Source organism: Leptonychotes weddellii, chromosome 6, assembly GCF_054177405.1.
Source record: "Leptonychotes weddellii isolate Sample4059 chromosome 6, ASM5417740v2, whole genome shotgun sequence".
Taxonomy (NCBI): domain Eukaryota; kingdom Metazoa; phylum Chordata; class Mammalia; order Carnivora; family Phocidae; genus Leptonychotes; species Leptonychotes weddellii.
The window spans coordinates 78,244,648-78,267,333 of record NC_138374.1 but is presented as its reverse complement, the minus strand read 5'-3'; the positions used below and the strand labels follow the sequence as shown (position 1 = coordinate 78,267,333).

Sequence of the window (22,686 nt, the reverse complement as noted above, 5' to 3'; positions counted from 1 at the left end):
GTTAGCCTGGTGATGGGTATTAAAGAGGGCACGTTCTGCATGGGGCACTGGGTGTTATATGCAAACAATGAATCCTGGAACACTACATCAAAAACTAATGATGTAATGTATGGTGATTAACATAACATAAAAATAATAAAAAAAAATGAGTAACAAAATGGCAATGAGTACATACCTATCAATAATTACTGCAAATGTAAATGGAGTAAATGCTCCAATCAAAAGACACAGGGTGACAGAATGGATAAAAAAGCAATACCTGTGTATATGCTGCCTATAATAGACTCATTTCAGTCCTAAAGACACCTGCAGATTGAAAGTGAAGGGACTAGAAAAACATTTATCATGCAAATGGAAGTGAAAAGAAAGCCAGGGTAACAATACTTATATTGAATGAAATGGACTTTAAAACAAAGAGTGTAACAAGAGACAAAGAAGGACACTATATAATCATAAAGGGGACAATCCAACAAGAAGATGTAACAATTGTAAATATTTATACACCCAACATTGGAGCATCCAGGTACATAAAGCGGCTAATTAACATAAAGAAATAGTTAATACAATAACATTAAAGGACTTTCACTCCCCACTTACATCAGTGGGCAGATTATCCAAATGGAAAATCAATAAGGAAATAGTGGCTTTGAATGACACATTGGATCAGATGATCTCACAGATCTATTCAGAACATTCCATCCTAAAACAGCAGAATACTCATTCTTTTCAGGTGCACATGGAATATTCTCCAGAGTAGATCATATATTAGGCCACAAAATGAGTCTCAACAAATTCAAAGACTGAAGTCATACCATGCATCTTTTCTGACAACAGTGCTATTAAACTAGAAGTTAACCACAATAAAAAATCTGGAAAGAACACAAATATATGAAGGTTAAATACATGCTACTAAAAAAAAATGAATGGATCAACCAAGAAATCAAAGAGGAAATTAAAAATATACATGGAGACAAATGAAAATGAAAATATAACAGTCCCAAATCTTTGGGATGCAGCAAAAGCTGTTATAAGAGCAAAGTTTATAGCAACAAAGGGCTACCTCAAGAAGAAAAATCTCCAACAATCTAACCCTTACACCTAAAAGGAGCAGGAAAAAGAGGAACAAATAAAACTCAAAACCAGTAGAAGGAAGGAAATAATAAAGATTAGGGCAGAAATAAATGAAGTTGAGATTACAAAAACAATAGAATAGATCAATGAAACCAGGAGCTGGATTTTTTAAAAGATCAACAATATTGATAGAACTAGCCCAGACTCCTCAAAGAGAGAGAGAGAGAGAGAAAGAGAGAGAGACAGAACTCAAATAAACAAGTCAAAGAGGAGAAATAATAACTAGCACCACAAAATAATAAAGGATTATGAGAGATTATGTAAAATTATATGCCAACAACTGGACAACCTAGAAGAAATGGATCAATTCCTAGAAACATGAATAATCTCCCAAAACTGAATCAGGAAGAAATATAAAATTTCAAGATTAGTGATTCAATTTAATTGCTGGTAATTAAATCAAAAAGCTCCCAACAGACAGAAGTCCAGGACCTAACAGCTTCCCAGGGGAATTATACCAAACATTTAAAGAAGAGTTAATACCTATTCGTCTAAAACTGTTCCAAGAAATACGAGAAGGAAAAGCTTCCAAATTCATTCTGAGGCCAGCATTACCTTGATACCAAGACCAGATAAAGACCCCCCGCCACACACACAAAGAAGAACTACAGGCCAATATCCATGATGAACATAGATGCAAAAATCTGCAACAAAATTCTAGCAAACCAAATCCAACAATACATTACAAAAATTATTCATCACGATTGAGTGGGATTTATTCCCAGGATGCAAGGATGGTTCAATATTCACAAATCAACGTGATACATCACATCAATAAAAGCAAAGATAAAAGCCATATAATCCTTTCAGTAAATGCAGAAAAAACATTTGACAAAGTACAACATCCATTCATGATAAAAAAAAAATCCCTGAACAAAGTAGGTTTAGAGGGAACATAACATAATAAAGCCCATATATGAAAAACCCACACTAACATCATCCTCAGTGGTGAAAAGCTGAGAACTTTTCCCCTAAGATCAAGAACAAGACAAGGGTGTCCACTCTCATCACTTTTATTCAACATAGTACTGGAAGTGCTAGCCACAGCAATCAGACAAGAAATAAAAGGCATCCAAATTGGATTTACTATCTGCAGATGACACGGTACTATATATAGAAAACCCAAAAGAGTCCACCAAAAAATTTGCTAAAACTGATAAATTCAGTAAAGTTGCAGGATACAAAATCAACATACAGAAATCCACTGCATTTCTATACACCAATAACAAAGTGGAAGAGAAATTAAGAAAACCGCCCCATTTACAATTGCAGCAAAAATAATAAAATACCTAGGAATAAACCTAACCAAAGAGGTGGAAAGATCTGTACTCTGAAAACTATAGAATACTGATGAAAGAAATTGAAGAGGACACAAACAAATGGAAAGATAGTCCATGCTCATGGACTGGGAGAACAAATATTGTTAAAATGTCCCAACTACCCAAAGGAATCTACAGATTTAATGGAATCCCTATCAAAGTACCAATAGCATTTTTCACAGGACTATGACAAACAATCCTAAAATTTGTATGGAACCCCAAATAGCCAGAGCAATCTCAAAAAAGAATAACAAACTAAGATTTCCATCCAACTGCAAACTCAGATTTCAAGATACACAACAAAGCTGTAGTGATGAAAACAGTATGGTGCTGGCACAAAAACAGACACATAGATCAACGGATCAGAGTGGAGAGCCTAGAAATAAAGTCACAGTTATATGGTCAATTACTCTTCAACAAAGGAGGAAAGAATATACAGTGGGAAAAAGATAGTCTCTTCAACAAATGGTGTTAGGAAAACTGGACAGCCACACGCAAAAGAGTGAGTCAGCACGACCTTTTTACACCATACACAAAAATAAACTCAGAGTGGATTAAAGACCTAAATGTGAGACCTGAAACCATAAAAATCCTTGAAGAGAGCACAGGCAGTAATCTCTCTAACATTGACCATAGCAGTGTTTTTCTAGATATGTCTCCAGAAGCAAGGGAAACAAAAACAAAAATGAACTAGTGGGACTACATCAAAATAAAAAGCTTCTGCACAGCCAAGGAAACAAAACTAAAAGGCAACCCATGGAATGGGAGAAGATATTTGCAAATGACATATCTGATAATGCGTTAGTATCCAAAATATATAAAGAACTTATACAACTCAACACCCAAAAATAATTCAATTAAAAAAAGGGCAGAGACATGAACAGACATTTCTCCAAAGAAGACATGCCGAGGGCACCTGGGTGGCTCAGTCGGTTGAGCATCTGACTCTTGGTTTCAGCTCAGGTCATGATCTTAGGGTCATGGGATCAGGCCCTGCGTTGGGCTCCGTGTTCAGTGGGGCATCTGCTTGAAATTCTCTCTCCCTCCTCCTCTCCCCGCCCCCCCCCCGCCAACTTGTGCTCTCCCTCTCAAATCTTTTTTTTTTTTTTAAGAAGACATGCAGATGGTCAACAGACACATGAAAAGATGCTCAGCATCACTGATCATCAGGGAAATGCAAATCAAAACCACAATGAGATATGGACTCAGACCTGTCAGAATGGCTAAAATTAAAAACACAAGAAACAAAAGGTGTTGGAACAAATGTGGAGAAAGGGGAACCCTCCTACACTGTTGGTAGGAATGCAAATTGGTGCAGTCACTGTGGAAAACAGTATGGAGGTTCCTCAAAACATTAAAAATAGAATTACTGCATTTCCATTAATCCACTAGTGGGTATTTACTCAAAGAATACAAAAACACAAATTCAAAAAGATATATGCATCCCTATGTTTATTGCAGCATTATTTACAATAACCAAGACCAATATAACCAATAACTGAAGTGTCCTTTGATAGATGAATGGATAAAGAAGATGTGGTGTATATATAAATACAATGGACTATTACATAGCCATACAAAAGGATGAAATCTTGCCATTTGCAACAACATGGATAGACCTAGAGAGTATAATGGTGAGTGAAATAAGTCAGGCAGAGAAAGACAAATACCATATGATTTCACTCATATGTGGAATTTAAGAAAACAAAGAAAAAAAAGAGACAAATCAAAAAACACTCGGGACGCCTGGGTGGCTCAGTTGGTGAAGCATCTGCCTTCAGCTCAGGTCTTGATCTCAGGGTCCTGGGATCGAGTCCCGCATCGGGCTCCCTGCTCAGTGGAGAGTCTGCTTCTCCCTTTCCCTCTGCCCCACCCCCCTGCTCATTCTCTCTCTCTCAGATAAATCTTAAAACAAAACAAAGAAATAGACTCTTAACTATGAAGAACACACTGCTGGTCACCAGAGGGGGAGGTGGGTGGGGGGAAAGGGGGAAACAGGTGATGAGGATGAAGAGGACACTTGTCCCGACGAACACTGAGTAATGTATAAAATTGTGGAATCACTATCCTATACCCCGCCAAGCTAATCTAACACTGTATGTCAATGATACTGGCATAAAAATTAAAAAGATACGAATATGATAAAAAATCAAAATAGTACAGTAAGATACAGTGATTGATATAGGAGATGTAAAATTAAAGCCTCTTTCCCTGCCCACAGGACCCTCAAGATTCCCCCATGTCAGGCAACCACTCTTAGGAGTTGCTTGTGCATTTTCTCCCAAAACTTTTGTTTGGGTATCTTGAATCTTGAGGCACGTGTGTTTTTATAAGCACATATACGTGCACGTAAGTATATAGGTTTTATTATCTTTAAAATGACATCATTTTCTGAAACTTACAATTTAACAATACGTCTTAAATTTATCTAAGTGGAATTGCCAATAAATTCATACACACTCACACCACAAGTAGGTCAGTGGTAACGGAGTATTTCACCAAGGCCCTGGGGAGCAAGCGAGCTGGGAATGGTAGTGCTTACCTGCCACAGCATGGGTACTCGCATATTAAGGAAAGAGCCATATATTTCTTCCAGTTCTTGGGTAAGGATGATCTCCCCTTTTATTGCAAGTTGAAGGTCTTTCAAAGACTTATGCACAACCAATAAGAACTTATCAAACCGTTCAATTTCTTGGCTCAGAAAGGATAGCAAGGCGCAATGGATAAGGGGATCATAGCCTGGATTTAAACAGACGGAAAATAATGTTAGTTTTCAGATAAAAGGAGGCTTTACATGGAGAAATATAGGCTTTGGAAATCAAAGGAACTTCATGTGTCCAGACCAGGGATCGAGACACTTATTTTTATTTTTATTTTTTTTTGCCAGAAATCAGTGACTGGGCAGGCTCTGGGGCCCTCCTGTGTCACGACCGCTCAGCCCTGCTTTGGCCATGTGAACACAGGCACCCACACATGAAAATGAGTGAGCACAGCTGCACGCCAATGAATATTTGTGGGCACTCAAACTGGAATTTCACATGATACTTATGTGCCGAAAATATTCTTCTTTCTTTCTTTTTAACCAATAAAATCATGTAAAAACCATTTTCGCATTTAGGTTGATCGAGAAGGAACGGTAGCTGGATTTGGCCACAGCCCTTGTTGGCCGGCTGTGGTGCAGACTCAGCAACAGCACTGACCGCATAGACTACTGCTCAGCACTGGGTCCCCAGATGAACTTTCTTTCGAGGGTTAAGCTATGGATGTTGACAACTTAATCGGGCCGGTTGCCCCACCCTGCACTTTGGCCCCCCGGAGCCTTGCTGCTCAGAGTCGAGGGCCCCTCCAAACCCCGCTGCTCCTGGCCTGCTTTGCCACAAGGATGACTCCCTCCCCTCTAGTCTTGGGGCCACCCCTCCCCCACCTCACCTCGTCCCAGCCTCAACAAAAACAGAAGCAAAGACAAAGCCACAGCAACGTTTTCTTGTCTGCTCTCCATCTCTCAGCTTGGACAGAGTCCGCTCTCCCGCTCACTCAGGCTTTGTATTTCTGCGCTCCCTTTGGTGGGACCTCCACTCTTCCTTCCTCTTGCTGCCAGAGTCCTTCCCTGAGGCCACCACTCCTATCCCCTGCTTACCTTGGATACCTTTATAAAGAGACTCCCAAATGGGGCTGGACATGATGTACTTCAAGGTGCTGGGAGTTCCAGAACATTCCTCCTTCTCCACAGACATTGGCAGCCGCTTTATCATGTCGGATAAAATTTCCATCACCAGTTCATCGTTACTCTGCTCACGACTGCAGAAAGAATTAGGAGGAGAACGAGCTTCAGATCTGTTTGAACCGGGAGAGCCCTCCGATGGGTCCCGTCTGAGGGCCAACATAGCCTCCCAGAGCCACAGAGCTACAGGCAAGGACCGTGGAGTTTGCTGCATTTTACAGATGAGGAAACTGCCCAATGCACTGCGGACATTTACAACAAAACATGATTTTTAGGTTTTTTTTAAAAAGATTTTATTTATTTATTTGACAGAGAGAGAGAGACAGCGAGAGAGGGAACACAAGCAGGGGAACTGGGAGAGGGAGAAGCAGGCTTCCCGCCAAGCAGGGAGCCCAATGCGGGGCTGGATCCCAGGACCCTGGGATCATGACCTGAACCGAAGGCAGACACCTAAAGACTGAGCCACCCAGGCGCCCCATATTTTTAAAGTTTTAAAACTTTAAAACTTGTCAACTCTGCATCCTCTGAATGCATGTGTGTGAAGTGCCACCAGCGGAATGAAGAAAAGCAGGCAACCTGACCGCGCATCCTTGTGTTAGGGGGACACAAACAGAGCCAGGAAACGCTGAAGCTGGAGCAGCTCTTTGAAACCGGGGCTCGGGATGGCGACCGCACCTCCCTACCGTGAGTGGAGGAGACGGACATGGGATGTACCTACTTTGCGTCCCACTCAGTTACTCTGAATACCAGCAGGGACCGGCTTTCAGTAACAGCCCGGGTCACACACCCAAACGAGGGTCATCCTGGAAGGTAAAAGCGATAGTCTGGAAGATACCGCTGCAGGCAGTGCAGTAGGAAAACCTTAGGTTTTGACTTGAAAGTAGGGTTACTTGGTGGGATTCATCAGGATTCAAAAGATCAGACGATTTCAATAAGCAAACATCTCCAGAGGGCAAACGTTTGCTACCACCAAGGTGGTTACATTGAACGGGACAGATCTTTTAAGTCCGCTCACACAGAGAAGTTTCAAGTACGTTTTGAGTAAAGGCAGCCTAACTGCAGTAATCATAGCCTCCCCAAAATGAACCAGAGGGACACAATTAACCTATTCCACGTGCTCATGAGAAGCAGCCCCTTACAATCATCTCATCTCTGACTGGTGTATTTGTTGAAGACCAACAGTACAGAATTACTATTATTACTATTACTATTGTAGGATGTGCGGGGAATTTAAGCTGATATTCTGGGGACATACTGGAAGATTTCCAATGACCTCCTCTCTGTGTGCAGCTTTCCTTCTATATTGTAAATAGTTAGGATACATTCACTCAGTCAGTGAAATGAGTGCTCAGGTATGTCTATTTTGTGTCACCAAATAGCCAAAGCCATAGTGAGAATCCAATCAGATACCATTTTAGCAGGAGTTTCATGGTCCAAAGAGACAGGAAAGACCCTAAGAGTACAGGATTCCCATGGGTTCAGAGGTTTGAGAGGTAAGTGGAAAAAAATACACATGTATGTTAAGAGCCTGTTAGAAGGTGGAGGAGGGTCAGTCAAGTATCTTCCAGACGGAGAAGAGTTTTATTCAGGGTGACTTACTGACGGGGGAATCCGTGGATGGAAGATCCTGACGGTATGCAGCTATTCTCCACAAAACCCAGGCCTCAACCCACAGCTTCTGTAGAAGGAGGGGCCTAGGGTAAGGTCACGGGGTAGTTACCTAGAGTGGGGGCCCCTGTGCACCAGAGGGGAGAGCACGGAGGCCCCAAGTGGAGCCAGTGTTCCCAGCTCTCCTGCAGGGCAAATGAAGCGTAACTCCCAGTCTGTGAGTCTATGCGTCTGTTGGGGCACACGTCGTTGAGACCCAGGGGTGTGGGCGATGTGACTGTCACCTCACAGGTTTTGAGGTTGTTACTATGTTGTTGACAACTCTAATCAGGGCTCAAGGCATCCTATGAGTGTTGCCAATAAGAATCAATTCATGTTGTGGTTGACATTTCTGTTTTAGTTTATTGGCTTGGGTTTTTTCCAACCTTAAGCCCTGAGAAGGCAGACTCACGCATCCTGGACAGTGATGCCCCTGGTCCCTGCTTAGCATCTCTCAACGTAGGGAAGACTTAGAAGCTGGTGTAGACAAGACTAACAGAATCAAAATCAAATCAAAGTAACAATAGTTTTGTGTTGGGGAATCTGTACATGTTGGTGTTTTAAATATTTGGGATAGTTAAAAGATTCGGGGCTCTTAAAACCTGAAGGTCAGCTTTGGGACTCCAACTTAAAACAGATAATTGAGAAATTGGTTTAAATTTATGATTTTAGGGGTGCCTGGGTGGCTCAGTCAGTGAAGCGTCTGCCTTCGGCTCAGGTCATGATCTCAGGGTCCTGGGATCGAGCCCCGCATCGGGCTCCCTGCTCAGTGGGGAGTCTGCTTCTCCCTCTGCCGCTCCCCATGCTTGTGTTCCCTCTCTCTCAAATAAATAAATAAAAAATCTTAAAAAAAATAAATTTATGACTTTAGGTTGAAACCACCTAAGTTGATATATTTAAAAATATAAGAGGGGCACCTGGGTGCCTCAGTTGGTTAAACATCTGCCTTCGGCTCAGGTCACGATCTTGGGCTTCCTGCTCACAGGGAATCTGCTTCTCCCTCTTCTCCCTGCTCATGCTCTCTCTTTCGCTATCTCTCTCTCTCAAGTAAATAAATAAAAAAAAAAAGTAAGAGAGTTTAAGATCCAGCATATTTGTTTAATTATTAGATTTATAAGATTTATTGAAAGACTCGAGAGGGTTTGGCAGTCAGCTAGCTGAAGTACGTTAACTTTGTAATGAATGTTACCATATTTGAAAGTGTTTAAGTTTGTAGATGGAACCAAACACTATTCAAAGACCTTTTAAAAATGCTTGTTAAAATCCTAGACTTGCAAATTGGAACACTAGATTTTTAGGCCGAACTTACATAAGGAACTTGTATTCTGAGCACAGCCCTGCTAGGCACTATTATTATTTCTAATTTAAACATGATGAACCCGAAACAAAAGACTTAATTGGCACCCCCAAGTTTGCAAAGTCAAGTGACAGAGCTGGGATTTGAACCCAGAGCCAGTCTGTGTGTGTTGCCTGTGTCCTGAGCAGCTCTGAGTGAACAGAGCAGGAACACACTTCTCTGGGGAGCTCACCCAGGTAGTCGTGGCCTTAACAACATATGACCTTATCTTACAGTTACAGGCTGATGAGGCTGGAGAGTTTGGGGTACCTTTGTGAGACCGTCTGAAGCTCACGATGGCCCTGATGGGTAGACAGGCGATGTGTCTATGTACAGATAAGCAGAGTGAGGGTACCGGGGCGGTGTGACTAACAGAGTGTAAGCCACACAGGCCTCTAAGGGCAGAGCTAACCTCTTGACCACACCGTCCTCTTACTTATTGTGACGGGGATCCTTCCCTGTCCTAGAGAAGTAAATGTGACATTTCACACTGAGACTAATTCAGTTTAAAAATGCCACTCACTAGGTAGAGTACCAGCACTCATTCCACAAACATTTACTGAGTACCCGCCACGTGCTTGGTAATTATATTTCTGTGTGCGTGCACATGCACTCCTGTGTGCATCTACTCACCTCTATCATTTGGAGGATTTAGTCTCTATTTTTAGACTGTGTTTTAGGTTTTACACTATATTTTAGACTTCTTTATCCACAAGTTCAGCATTGTATCTCTTCAAATTATTAAATACTCATTTCCAACTAAGCCTTCTTAATGATTTAGTGATTTCCAGCTAAACATTCGTCCTAGTGGGTTCTTACCTGATCATGAGGTTTGCAGTGGTGGCTCTGGGTTGCAGGACGATGAGGCTGTCAATGAACTTCTGGCCCTGGATCTCCCTGCAGCCCCGTATGGCCTCGGGGTGCAGCCCTAAGAGCTCTGGAGGGTCGTCGTCAGGTAAGGACTGGATGACGTGTATGCAGTCCCTGATGCTCGCAGATTTGGGCACTGGCTGACGTCTCTGAAGAGTTAACCATGTCGTCAGTCTCTGCCCAGACCGATTCTTACATTCCGTAATGCATGAAGACACTGCTGCCCATGAAGTGTATACAGAAGGCCCTTCTTAGTTCTAGGTGGAGTTGTATTGATCTGCACAATAACTTTCTTGTTGAGAAAAGAGAGACTTTAAAGGCTAGGCTGCTTCTCACTGCCCGCTGCCTCCCTGCGTCATACCCACAGCGGACGCAGTCTAGCCTCCATACACCATTTCACTGTGGCAAGACCTATACAAGGAATGTGACGCTGAGCTGAAGAATCATTCTGACCGCTTGGGAGGTGGGGGGTGGGCAAAATGGGGAAGATGGACAAAAGGTGCAAAATTCCAGTTATAGGGGCGCCTGGGTGGCTCAGTCGTTAAGCATCTGCCTTCGGCTCGGGTCATGATCCCAGAGTCCTGGGATCAAGCCCCGCATCGGGCTCCCTGCTCAGCGGGAAGCCTGCTTCTCCCTCTCCCACTCCCCCTGCTTGTGTTCCTGCTCTCACTGTGTCTCTCTCTGTCAAGTAAATAAATAAAATCTTTTAAAAAAATTCCAGTTATAAAATCAATAATAAAAATTTCAAAAATTGACAAGCTCCTTAATGGGCATAGGAGGGCTCTTCTTCCCAGGCCATCGGAGGTATCTTCCTGCGACTCGCTGTAGCTGGTGCTGCTCAGTAAGGCTGACTCCCAGAGTCACATCTAACTGGGAGAAAACGGGCCTTCAAAACCCTGTTTAGCAATGGGGACGAACGTAACTATCTGGCTTCTTGGACTCCAACCCTCTGAAACATGGAGCTGCCTTCTCCTCTCCTGGAATGGAGGTTGGACTGTGCGGCCGGCTTCTTCTGACAGAGCGCGGACCGGAGGGGACCAGCTCGTACACGGTGCTGCAGCCTCGTTTCTCTTGGGTGGTTCGGTTGCTCAGGGGGTGGCCAGCTGCATGACCCCGATCCCCTGACATCCCCCATCGGTGGTGGTCAGGAGCCACCCCCACGCTGCCCCCCCCTGCCCCGGGGATCCCGCACGTGGAGGCACTGAGGCTTCTGGCCATCAGTCCCGTGAGTGGCCTTGGAAGTGGCTTCTCCCGCCCCAGTGAAGCCCTATGACCGCAGCCCCAGCTGACGTCTTGGCCGTAACTCCCCGGGAACCCTGAGCCACCAGGACACAGCTGAGCTGCTGGGACATGTGCTGGTTCACCTCTATTAGAGAGGATGACAAACTGGTTCCAGAAAGTCACAGAGCGTAACAGTGAATGGTGTCAGCTTGGTGTGAAAGGGACAGAGACAGTAGAAGGTGAAGAGGACGCCAGACTGCAGTTCAACTGCAGAAGGGAAGCTGCTGAAGAAACTGGTTAGCTATAAAAATGGGCCCCTTTCTATGGAACTGGAAGGATGGCGCAGAGGGCAGAGCCAAGAGCCCGGGGCATGGGGACAGGGACCTCTGGGTGCTCCCAGGAAGTGAGACAGGATCCCAGGCCCAGAGCTGCCGACCTTCACCCAGTACAGTCACAGGATGTCTGGGGACTAGGGGCCATTGTGTGTCTTCCGTCTGGGTCTCTGCGAAGGGACAGGTTTACAGAGGCATAGGGGTTTGCACAGGGGAGGTGATGGAAGACGGGAAGGAGGACGTTGCCATCAGGGTGACTGCTGTCAATCGGGATGATTGAGGGAACAGAGGTCATATCCAGGTCTCCTCTGGCCTGGAGAGTACGGATGGATAGATGAAATGTTAACTGCTAGAGTAATGCCAAATTATGTCTGTAAGACTGGAAGTTAACAGGGGCACCTGGGTGGCTCAGTCGGTAAAGCATCTGCCTTCAGCTCAGGTCATGATCCCGGGGTCCTGGGATCGAGCCCCGCATCAGGCTCCCTGCTCAGCGGAGAGCCTGCTTCTCCCTCTCCCACTCCCCCTGCTCATGCTCTCTTTCTCTCTGACAAATAAACAAATAAAATCTTCTAAAAAAACACTGGAAGTTAATAAGAGCCATTGAAAGGGAACATTAAAATTTCTTTAAACGCAGATTTTAAAGAATGCAACAACACTTAGGTAAGCGAGTGATGTAAGGAAATACATTTTCTTACTTCATCACTGGAGAAACTGAAGTCCTCTCTCAGCACTTCAGGATTACAAAATTTGTAGAGAAGGGTGTTCAAACATCGCCTGTCCCACGTGTCGGTCACCCAGCCACCGTAAATCACTTCCCCAATCAGGTAGCGCAGTGTTGGCCACGAAATACTGGACTGTGTGCTCAGGGCATGTTCCAAAATCTTGATGGAGACCTTTGGAAAATCCACCAGTTTTTATTATTTCAGCACGTGTTTGCAGCTCACTGGGATGTTTTAACATAAAATCATCAATTCTCAAACAGACACAGATATTTTCTCTTTAAAAATACAGCTGACCCGTGAACAGCAATGCATTTGAATTATGTGGGTCCCTGTATATGTGGGTTTTTTCACAGTCCTTTGAATGTATTTTCTGTTCCTTATGATTTTCTCAATAACATTTTCTTTTCTTGGGCTATTATAAGAACACAGTATATTATACATACACCATACAGAATACGTGTTAATTGATGTTATCGGTAAGGCTTCCAGTCAATAGTCCGCTATTAGTTACGTTTGGGAGGAGTCAAAAGTTATATGTGGATTTTTAACCACACAGGGGGTCAGTGACCCTGATCCCGCATTTCAAGTGTCAATTGTATATGGAAATAGCAAGAGGAATAAAAATATTAGGATTACATTTTCATCCATTAATTCTTTTTTGTTGTTGGACAAACATTGAATTCTTGAATTACAATTGTTATTTTGAATAGACAAAACCAGCTGGTGGCGCTAAATTCAGAGGTACATCGGGGTAAACAAGGGAATGCGAGTGTCCTCCTCACATCCCCTGCTCTCACCATCAGACACCCCCACCCTGTGCCGTAGCCCCCTCTGTGCCCCGTTTCTTGGGTCCCCTGTGCACAGACATTCTCACAACTCCATGCAAAGTAAGTGGACCCCATTCCTCCTCCTTTCCCCCCACCCCATGCCTCCTGCAACCAGCACTCTCCCTCCCTTTCATCTTGTTTCCCTTTCTTCCAAAAATGCTAGGCTAGCATACGCCCACCCTGCAACTGGACAGTGGATCTCTTATATACAGTTTTCGTCTTATTCCCTCATCATTAATATGAATGAACATGATTTTACATCGTTGATGGGAATGATATCCTCTGTGTCCTGCATTGACTAGAGCTTTGGGGCAATGCTGAGTGTCAATGGTGAGGATGGGCATCCCTGATTTTTTTTTTTTTTGATTCTGGATTTTAGTAAAAACAACTTCAGTGTTGGCTATTTAAAATGATATTTTAAATAGTTTTTTGGTGGCCTTTTCCATATTTAGTAGTCCCTTTTAATCCTATATTGTAGAATTATTGTCAGGAATGGTGCCCACATTCATAATAAAAGCCTTTTCTGCATCTACTGATGTGATCATATAGAGTGAGTTATGGATTTCCAGATATTGAACCATTCTTGGAATAAATCCTACTTGGTTATAGAGTATTATTCTTTGGATTCATTGCTGAAGCCTATTAATAGGTTATATAGAATTTTTCCATCGAGTCCTAAGTAAAATTAACCTATTTTCTTATGTATATTATTTTTATCAGGTATTCATATTAAAATTATGGTTTCATAAAATGAATTGGGGAGATTGCCATCTTTTTCTAAGGTTTAGAACAGCTTAAATAATATTAATATCTCTGTTTCTTAAAGTCCAGAGTAAACTAAGCCATGAAACCATTTCATTCTGGTGTTATTTGCAATGTTTTATAGCAATTGATCTACTCAAAATTTCCATATCTTTTGGAGTCAATTTTGATAATTCATGTTTTCCCAGAAATCATTGGGTTCATATAGATTTTCAAACTTTATCTGTCTTATCAAAAACCAATTTTTGGATTTCTCCTTTCTATTTTTGTATATTATTTTATTACTATTAAAATTATATTATTTTAGTTCATATTATTTTTTTTTCTAATTTCTTAAGATGAATATTAATTTACTGCCTTTCTTAATAATGAAGATATTTAAGACCATAGTTTATTTTTTTCTGAGCATATTTTTGTACTGTTGTATCATTTTCAGTATGAAGGAATCTCATTTCCTTTGTGTTTATTTTGTGATTTTTCCTTTTAATATCCTCTTTGATAAAAGAATTATCTAGAGGTATGTTTCTTAATTTCCACCTTAAGATTTTTGGGGCCAAGTTTTTATTACTTCTTAGGTTGTGATCAGAGCACGTGGCCCATAATTATAGATTTTACTTTGTGGCCATGTTCATGGTTGAGTTTTCTAAGAGTTCCTTAGATACATCAAAGAAGTATTTACTGTCTGCTGGAGGGATGGTAGGTTCTGTACACCTCTGTTCACCAAGTCTGTTGATGATATTATTCTAGTATCGGTCTTACTTTTGCTTATCAGAGCTAATTCTGAAAGAGGTTTTTGAAACTCCCACAACAATTACACAGGAATGCGCACATGTGATGTACATGTGTATGTATGTGTCTGTACACACACACACACGTGGGTGTGTGCGTGCTACCGCAGGCTATTGTCTGACGAATATCAACACACAGTGTGACTGAGATCACCTGTGTTTGAATCCTGTCTGTTCCAGCAACTTCCTCAGCCTCTCTGTACTTCAATGGTAAAATGCAGATGATATCACCCTCTTTATAGGGTTGATGTGAGGCTCAGGTTAATCAATCCATAAACCACTTAAAACCATGCCTGAGGAGGCTCTCTATAATAAAGTCAACTCTTCTCATGAATGTTGTATCTTCACAAATTGTTTCTCTTTCTACTGTTTGGTGCTTTTTCAGATTAAATTCTATCTTGTCTGATATGAACATTGCCATTCCTGCTTTGTTGCTGTTTTTAGTCTCTTGGTAGTTTTAAGCTGTCTCCATTAATTTAAATGTTTTTCATACAAATTGCATGTGTCTCCTAATGAGGGAGTGCAGTCTGTTTACATTTCAAATAATGCTTGATAATGTTCCTTCCATAGGACTTTGCTACTACTTATTGTACTTGGTTGTTTCTCTCCCTTCTTCTTATTTTCGATAGTTTGATCAGATTGCTATTTTCCTTTTTCTTCTTCGCTAATTTAGACGTCAGAGTGTTTCCATTATAGGTGACCTTTCCTTTCCTTGAATTCCTATTAAAATAACATTTCTTTTTTCAAATGGAAAGAAGACTTCAATGACCCACCCCCCGCCCCCCATGGAAGCATCTATGTTCCCATTTCTTCCTCTGCCCTTCCACTGCTCTGTGCTCCTTCCTGTCTTCACAGGGACTCCTCCCTGCACCGTAAGCCCCTCCTCCCCCACCTCTAGGTTCTGCTGAGACAGGTTAGTATTTTTAGCTTAAGGCGATTAGAGGAATTTTTCTTGTAGTATGAGTCTTCCTTTTAAGTAATCTGTATTTAGGGTCACCTGGGTGGCTCAGTGGGTTAAGCGTGTGCTTTCTGCTCAGGTCATGATCTCAGGGTCCTGGGATTGAGTCCCACATCGGGCTCCTGCTTGGCAGGGAGTGTGTCTCTCCCTCTACCCTCCCCATGCTTGTTCTCTCTCTCTCTCAAATAAATAAAATCTTTTTTAAAAAAATAAAAACTCCAAAATCTGGAAATAGGTAAAAGGGTGAGCACGTATCTTTTCCATGCCCCACTGAAACAGTGTCTGACGCACTCTTTCAAGGGGATTATCGAATATTCCAGGAGCACCTACTTCTGTTTTGATGTGCTATTGGTCAGAGCACATAAAGTTCTGTCAGAGTAGTTGCTAACTTACAGAAAACTGAGAGCCCTGCCTGTGATTCTGATGATAATGCAGATGAATTTTGTCCTAGAGAAATACAAATGCTGTCTGGCTCATAAAGCAACTTACAAACCAAAGGCACAATTTTATTGCCTGCAGGGCATTTATCAGTTTGGGATATAACTTAGCAATCGTATTTCATTACAATTTCTCTCAGTATTTACAAATAATTCTGCTCTCCTATATATATATATATTTTTTTAAAGATTCTATTTATTTATTTGAGAGAGGGAATGAGAGAGAGAGCACAAGAGCGAGGTGGGGGTGAGGGGCAGAGGGAGAAGCAGACTCCCCGCTGAGCAGGGATCCTATATTTTTAAAAATCAGTTTAACCATCCTGCTGGTTCTTCTGTCAATAAGTTAAAAAAAAAACCGTGATATGTGTGCACCTAAAAAAGTCATGCACATGAAACACGTATGTGCATGTATACAGGTGTGAAACGTGTATTTCTTCACGGCCTCTGACAGTTTTCTGTTCTATTGCTTATGTTCTTTCTCTCCCTGGCCACTGGGTCTCATTAGATAGGTTGTTTCTCTTGGCCTTGTCAATGGGGCTGAGGTCCTGGTTTTGGGGAAGCTTTCAGTGGCCCTGCGTGCAGTGGAGGGTCCACTAATGCTAAGCCCCGTGGGCTAGGACATAGCACTGGTCAGACCGCCAGTCCCCTGAGCAAACCCCAAGTTACCTGACCACCAGCTGGCTGGCGGGGACTCCCCCAAGTGGGAGGAGCCATGTCCAAACTCAACTTCCCAGGGAACCAGAAGTGCCCACTTTGTTCCTGAGGGGGGCTGTGCATAGAGCCCGTTCCGCACGAAGTTCCCAGCTGGAACCTCCAGACGGTCAGAAGCTTGGCACCCACCCAGGCTTTCTCTCCCACTGGCAAGGCTACTCTCACATCTGCCACACAAAGAGGGGGAAGGCAGGAGGGGAAGGGTACCTCTCTGGACCACAGCGCCATGATGTCACCAGCTGTTTCCAGTCAGGCCTCTCTGCAAAATGCCAGAGTTAGGGCACCATCCGGTGACTTCCAGCCTGCACCGAGAGCTGCTGATGGTATTGGCCCAAGCTCTGCGCAGGACAAAGTGCCCCTGCTGACACTGGCCATCCCAGTCCTACCATTCATCCCCCTGGTAGATGGTTTGGATGTATTTCTTTAAAAACCATCTGCAAGGGAAATGAGTTCTATATATACACAGAAATGACATCATATGTTCAATCTCTGTTATAAGTAATTTCATTAAACGAGCCTATAAATGTGAGCTATCTTTCTAAATCAATGATACTAGGCATTCTTTGCCTCCCAGAAAGTTAGTAACAATCGCAGCAGCATCAGGAGACAGCCCCCACTTCTCTGCATTTGTGCTGCTTTGTTTTAGCCACCGGGGGGCGGGGTGAAAGGTGCCATCTCATCTTAATGAGATTTTAATGAGCGTTACCTTGATTACTGTATTCGTCAGGCTTCTCTAGAGAACCATATATGTCTACAGAGATTTACCATTCGGACGCGGCTCATGTAACGATGGAGGCTGACACATGTCAAGACCTGCTTTTGGCAGCAGGAGACCCAGGGAGAGCCAATGTTCCAGTTCGAAGCATTCAGGCAGGAGGATTTCCTTTTAGTGCCGGTCAGTCCTTCAACTGATTGGACGAGGCCCACCACGTTAGAGAGAGTCTACTGATTTGAATATGAATCTCAACCAGAAGCACCCTCAGAGACATCCTCAAAATAATGCTTGACCAAACACCTGGGGGTCTTGTGGCCCAGTCAAGTTGATACATAAAATTAACATCGCAATTACTAATGAAATGGAATACATTTTCATAATCTTTTTGCCTTTTTGTATTTACACTGCAAAATGCCTAACCAGGTCCTTTGCCCATTGGGGTAGTTATCATTCTCTTATTAATTTATAAAAGATCTTCATATAGGGGCGCCTGGGTGGCTCAGTCGTTAAGCATCTGCCTTCGGCTCAGGTCATGATCCCAGGGTCCTGGGATCGAGCCCCGCATCAGGCTCCCTGCTCCGCGGGAAGCCTGCTTCTCCCTCTCCCGCTCCCCCTGCTTGTGTTCCCTCTCTCGCTGTGTCTCTCTCTGTCAAATAAATAAAATCTTAAAAAAAAAAAAAAGGTCTTTATATAATCAGCCTATTAGCCATTGCATAATATACGCTACAGGTATTTTTCCCCCAGTATACTGTTAGCCTTTTGATTAAGCTTTGAGTGTGGTTTGGACAAATGTGCTTGAGCCCGTATTCCTTGGCAAACACCCAGAGCACGGCTGTTTCATGTCAGGCTCTGGCTGGGGGCACAAGCGTGCACTTGCACGTGCGGGGACAGGCAGCTGCGCGTGCAGAGAGCTGTGAAGCCTCAGGAGGCCCTAGAAGGGAAGGAAAGGTGCCCTTCCAGGGTGGGTCTCGGGGGCAGGTACCCAGAGGCAGAATCAAGATTTTGCTCAGAAAGTTTTTTGGTATCTGCTCTAACCTGGTGAAAATTTAAGCAGGTGTCACCACCTGTTCACTTTAGCTGTAAAAAAAACCACCAGGCAACGTCAAGCAAATAGAAGGTTCTAGATAGAGAATAGTAAAGAAAGACAGTAAGCTACGTGTTTCCCCCTGCGGTGGGTCAGTACAAGCTCTTACTTTAAATAAATCTGGTAGAAACGGCAGACACATTTGCAGGGGTTTCTGTGTGTCAGGCACTGTCCTGAGAGCCTAGCCTATGTTAACCAGTCGGCTTCTTATAAAACTCTTTCAAGTAGGTACTGGTGTCCGCCCTCCCTTCCCCTATCCTGCTTTTTTTCTTTTTTGGCCAAGGGAACAAAGAGCCTGAGAGCTCGTTAGCTCGCCCACCGCCCACTGGATTAAATGCTTGTACATCCGTAGGTGGGGGGCTGTGATCTGTTTCCAGAAAAGCTGGCTTCCTGGTTCATGCTTCTCCGCATTAGCCCTTGTTACTGGTCACAGAGTTCATTTTCCAGCACCAGGAAGATACTTAGTATCTGTGTGGACAAACACTAGGCAGTTAGTATCCTATTGTGATTTATTCATTAGTGTTTATTTGGAAGATATCACACTTACCGCCAAGTCCGAAGAACTAAATTTATAAGCAATATTCCAGCCCAGTATTCCATAATTTTTTCTTTCATTGATCACAGCATTGAAAAAACATAAACTGAATAAAAGTTTTTTCCACGAGGGTCCACAGTCAGGTTTTTCAAGTATCTCTTCTGTTACCTCTCCGCTCCCACCATATCCAAAGGTCTGTAGTAAGTTACTTTTCAGTCCCTGGGGATTTTCCACTGCGATCTTTAAAATAGAGATGAGTAATGACAGCAGGTGAGTGGAGGCACTGATCAAGGGGACGCTTGCTCAGAGAGCGGGCTAAGAGTGTAACTGTTTGCAAGAGTCATTGGCAAGTAAGAACTCTTGTGTTAGTCTTTTTTCATTTGAAAATTTCTGTTAAAGGATTGTACCTGATTTCCTACTGTTCCAATTCAGATCTTAAAATGAAAAGTTAAGACTGTCATTAAAAGCACTCCTGTTTGCTTGAAGTCTAGCATTCTGGAATCACAGCATTCTAGAAAGTTTGACAGTGAAGAGCTACTGTCGTCAAAACTCTCAGTGGTGGCCAAGCAGCCTCAGCGAGGTGACAGATGGGGGGCTGGGGGGGCGGGGGGTGCCCAAGAAAAGGAGACAGAGAACCAGTGGAGCCAACAGAACCATCTTGTCAGCACCGACATTAAAAAGGAGAACAATGAACTTGGTGTACTACCCAGCTATTTAGCTTCCATTAAAATTCCCTTTGCTTGACTTCCTAACTAGGAGACTTGCAGTGAGGAGGGGCAGAGGTGAAGTGGGGAGAGACTCAGTTGGAGGGGGCTTTTTAAAGAGCATGGCTGTTAACTCCCAAACTGTACAAGGTTTGAAATGTTCCCTTCCTTGCACATTTTACACATATACACACACAGACACACACGTACACACACGTATTCATGTATAAAAACCGTGTGGATGTGCAGATCTGTGTGGGTCTGTATATACGACACATGGATGTGTGTGTACATGAACCACTGTTTCTGGATCAAGGATCAGAGCTCACGGTGCTCCTCCATGCTCTGATCCCCACGGGGTGATGGGGGGGCCAGATGCACCCTGAGCATGTGTATAGTGGGGATGAAACTTGGTGCTTATATAGAAAGTCTTACAGAGCAGCCCCTCCTTCCAGAGACAGTGAGAGACAGAGAGACGTTCCAGTTTGCTCTGGAACGCAAAGAGATTCTCTCTGGGGAGAGAGGAGGAGGTAGCTGGGTCTTCACAGTCCCTGGAGTGTTAAGCAAATGGCTATGAGTCTTATCAGCCTGAGAACTTGGACACGTAGCTGTAAGAAGCACCTAGTAGAGCAGACGTTCTCTTCCTTCCAAGGCATGTTTACCTTTCAATATCTGTTAATACGGATTGTCTGCAACGTTTGCTGAGAAAGCCCTGACTGCACACATGAGAAAGTGTTCGCAGAGTGTCGTGCCTTGAGGCTCAGGGTTGAATCTTTGGAGACTCCTGCTTGTGTCTCCAAAAGTAAAAATCTGCGCAGCCCCATGAGGAACGACATATGAAGGGGGGAGGCAGGAGGGGAGCTGGGCAGTGGGAGAGGGGGGAGAGAGAGACAGAGAGAAAATGTTATCTTGGGGAAGAAAGTTGTTCATATCTGAAGTGAAGCTGTATTTTGCTAATTAGAGCAATGGACCGGATTGAGGTGAAACGTCCCTGGAAGTTCTATGTCTGTCCCTCCCTGCCAGCCTTTGGTCCCCTGTCCCCAACACCTGCTTTCAACCTGCTTCCTGCCAGAGCATTTCCAGAGATTGCACCATGGGATGGTTGGGGGAGCAGAGACAGGAAAAGGCCAGAGAAGAAGGGCGAGAAAAGGACAGAGATCATGCGTTCTGGTTTATAACTGTTGGAACTCTAAGCATCCTGGTTGGACAAAACGTCCATCAAGCTGTGAATCATTTGAAAGCAGGGAGCTCATTTACTATCTTAGTGTCCTTCCTGGCCCACAGTGCATGGGGAGCACAGAGTAGAAGGTCAGCATGCTAGAGTCAGGAATCCCTTCGTAATTCGGAATTATGAATGCAAGATACTTTACACTCAAACTGTGCTCCTTAGGCAACATCAAAATCTATTCTACTCTGTCCTTACCTTCAAACTCTTCTGAAGAATTGGAATTGGGAAAGAACTGTCCGATTTTGAGCTTAACCACAGCCTAAACTCAGGGTCTATTGTCACATCTGGGCTATTAAATCTGCAAAATACAAAATTTATAAATATTTTAGTGTAAAAAATTTTTTTTAAAGATTTTATTTGAGAGAGAGAGAGAGAGAGTGAGAAAGCACGAGCACAAGCAGGGGAGAGGGGCAGAGGGAGAAGCAGGCTCCCCGCTGAGCAGGGAGCCTGATGCGGGGCTCGATCCCAGGACCCTGGGATCACGACCTGAGCTGAAGGCAGACGCTTCACTGATGGAGCCACCCAGGCACCCCTAGTGTAAAAAAATTAAGCCAAACCAACATGTTTTAGGAATCACAGAATCTCAATGTCTGAAGTGACCTAGGGCTTGTTGCAGTAATTATCTACAGGCCCTATTAGTCCACCGTGGCCTTTCATGCTGCACAGAAATTTGCGCAAGACCCAGTAATTCCCAGTTTTGAAAAGTAGTTTTTCCACCTATAAACACAAAAGTGATACACACTCATTGCAAAAAACCTTGGAAAAATGACAAAATAAGAACAAAATGACATGTTCCAGGGGTCAAATCTGAAACAACTGAACATGAGAATAAATGACGGTGATAACAGACGATATGCCATGGAATAAAACGGGAACCCGTGACTGATATAAACAGAGCAATGAATAAATGGGGGTGGGGGGAAGCCTCTTCCTCAGGGTAGAACATCATTTGGTCAATTTAGAAGGAACTGTGGAGTTAGAAAGTCACCATTTGGCAAATAATAGAGTCCTAATTGAGTCAAACATTCTCAGTGGTTGTTAAGACCAGTGGGTGAAAGGTTGAGATGTTGACCTGGTCTGAAAACCCTACAGGTGGCGGATGCCACTTCGGTCAAATGTAATGGGACAGATGGACATTGTGTGCCTCCGGGTATGTGCAGCAAGGAGGACACATCTCTTCGGTGGCATTCCTGCCGCGCTGCCTCACCATCATGTAACCATGGGAAAACAGCGGACAAACCCAAACGGATGGACATTTGACAAAGTAACCAGCTCGTGCTTTTCAAAAATGTCCAAGTTATGAAAGAGACCGACTGAGGAACAATTCTAGAATACAGAGGATTTAAGAGACTCAACAACTGAATGCTACGAGAAATCCTGAATTAGAACCTGGACCAGAACTTTGTCTTTCTTTTTCTTCAGTAAAAGTTATTATTGGGCCAATAGGCTAGATATGCTAAGGTCCTGTGGGTTAGATAATCAATAAGCATGCTGAAGTATGTAGGGTTCAAGTGGCATCATGTTGGCAATTTACTTTCAGTGATTCAGAAAAAGTGGCGTACATATGTACAAACAGGAAAGACAGGACACGGCCAATGTTTTTTTTTTTTTTTTTTTTTTTTTTTTTTTTTTTTTTTT

The 22,686-nt window shown here is 43.3% G+C and overlaps 1 protein-coding gene across 1 annotated transcript in view; it reads right to left on the bottom strand.

Annotated features, from left to right (window-relative positions):
- DNAH14 (dynein axonemal heavy chain 14) overlaps positions 1-22,686 on the bottom strand; it is a 305,056-nt gene that overhangs the window by 19,501 nt on the left and 262,869 nt on the right. Inside the window, exons 74-79 of the mRNA XM_081823173.1 lie at positions 21,244-21,346; positions 19,129-19,356; positions 12,273-12,470; positions 9,974-10,173; positions 6,088-6,248; positions 4,993-5,189 (exon numbers count right to left, since the gene is read on the bottom strand). Coding sequence (XP_081679299.1) covers positions 4,993-5,189; positions 6,088-6,248; positions 9,974-10,173; positions 12,273-12,470; positions 19,129-19,356; positions 21,244-21,346 — 1,087 coding nt within the window. The remainder of the gene's footprint in view (positions 1-4,992; positions 5,190-6,087; positions 6,249-9,973; positions 10,174-12,272; positions 12,471-19,128; positions 19,357-21,243; positions 21,347-22,686) is intronic.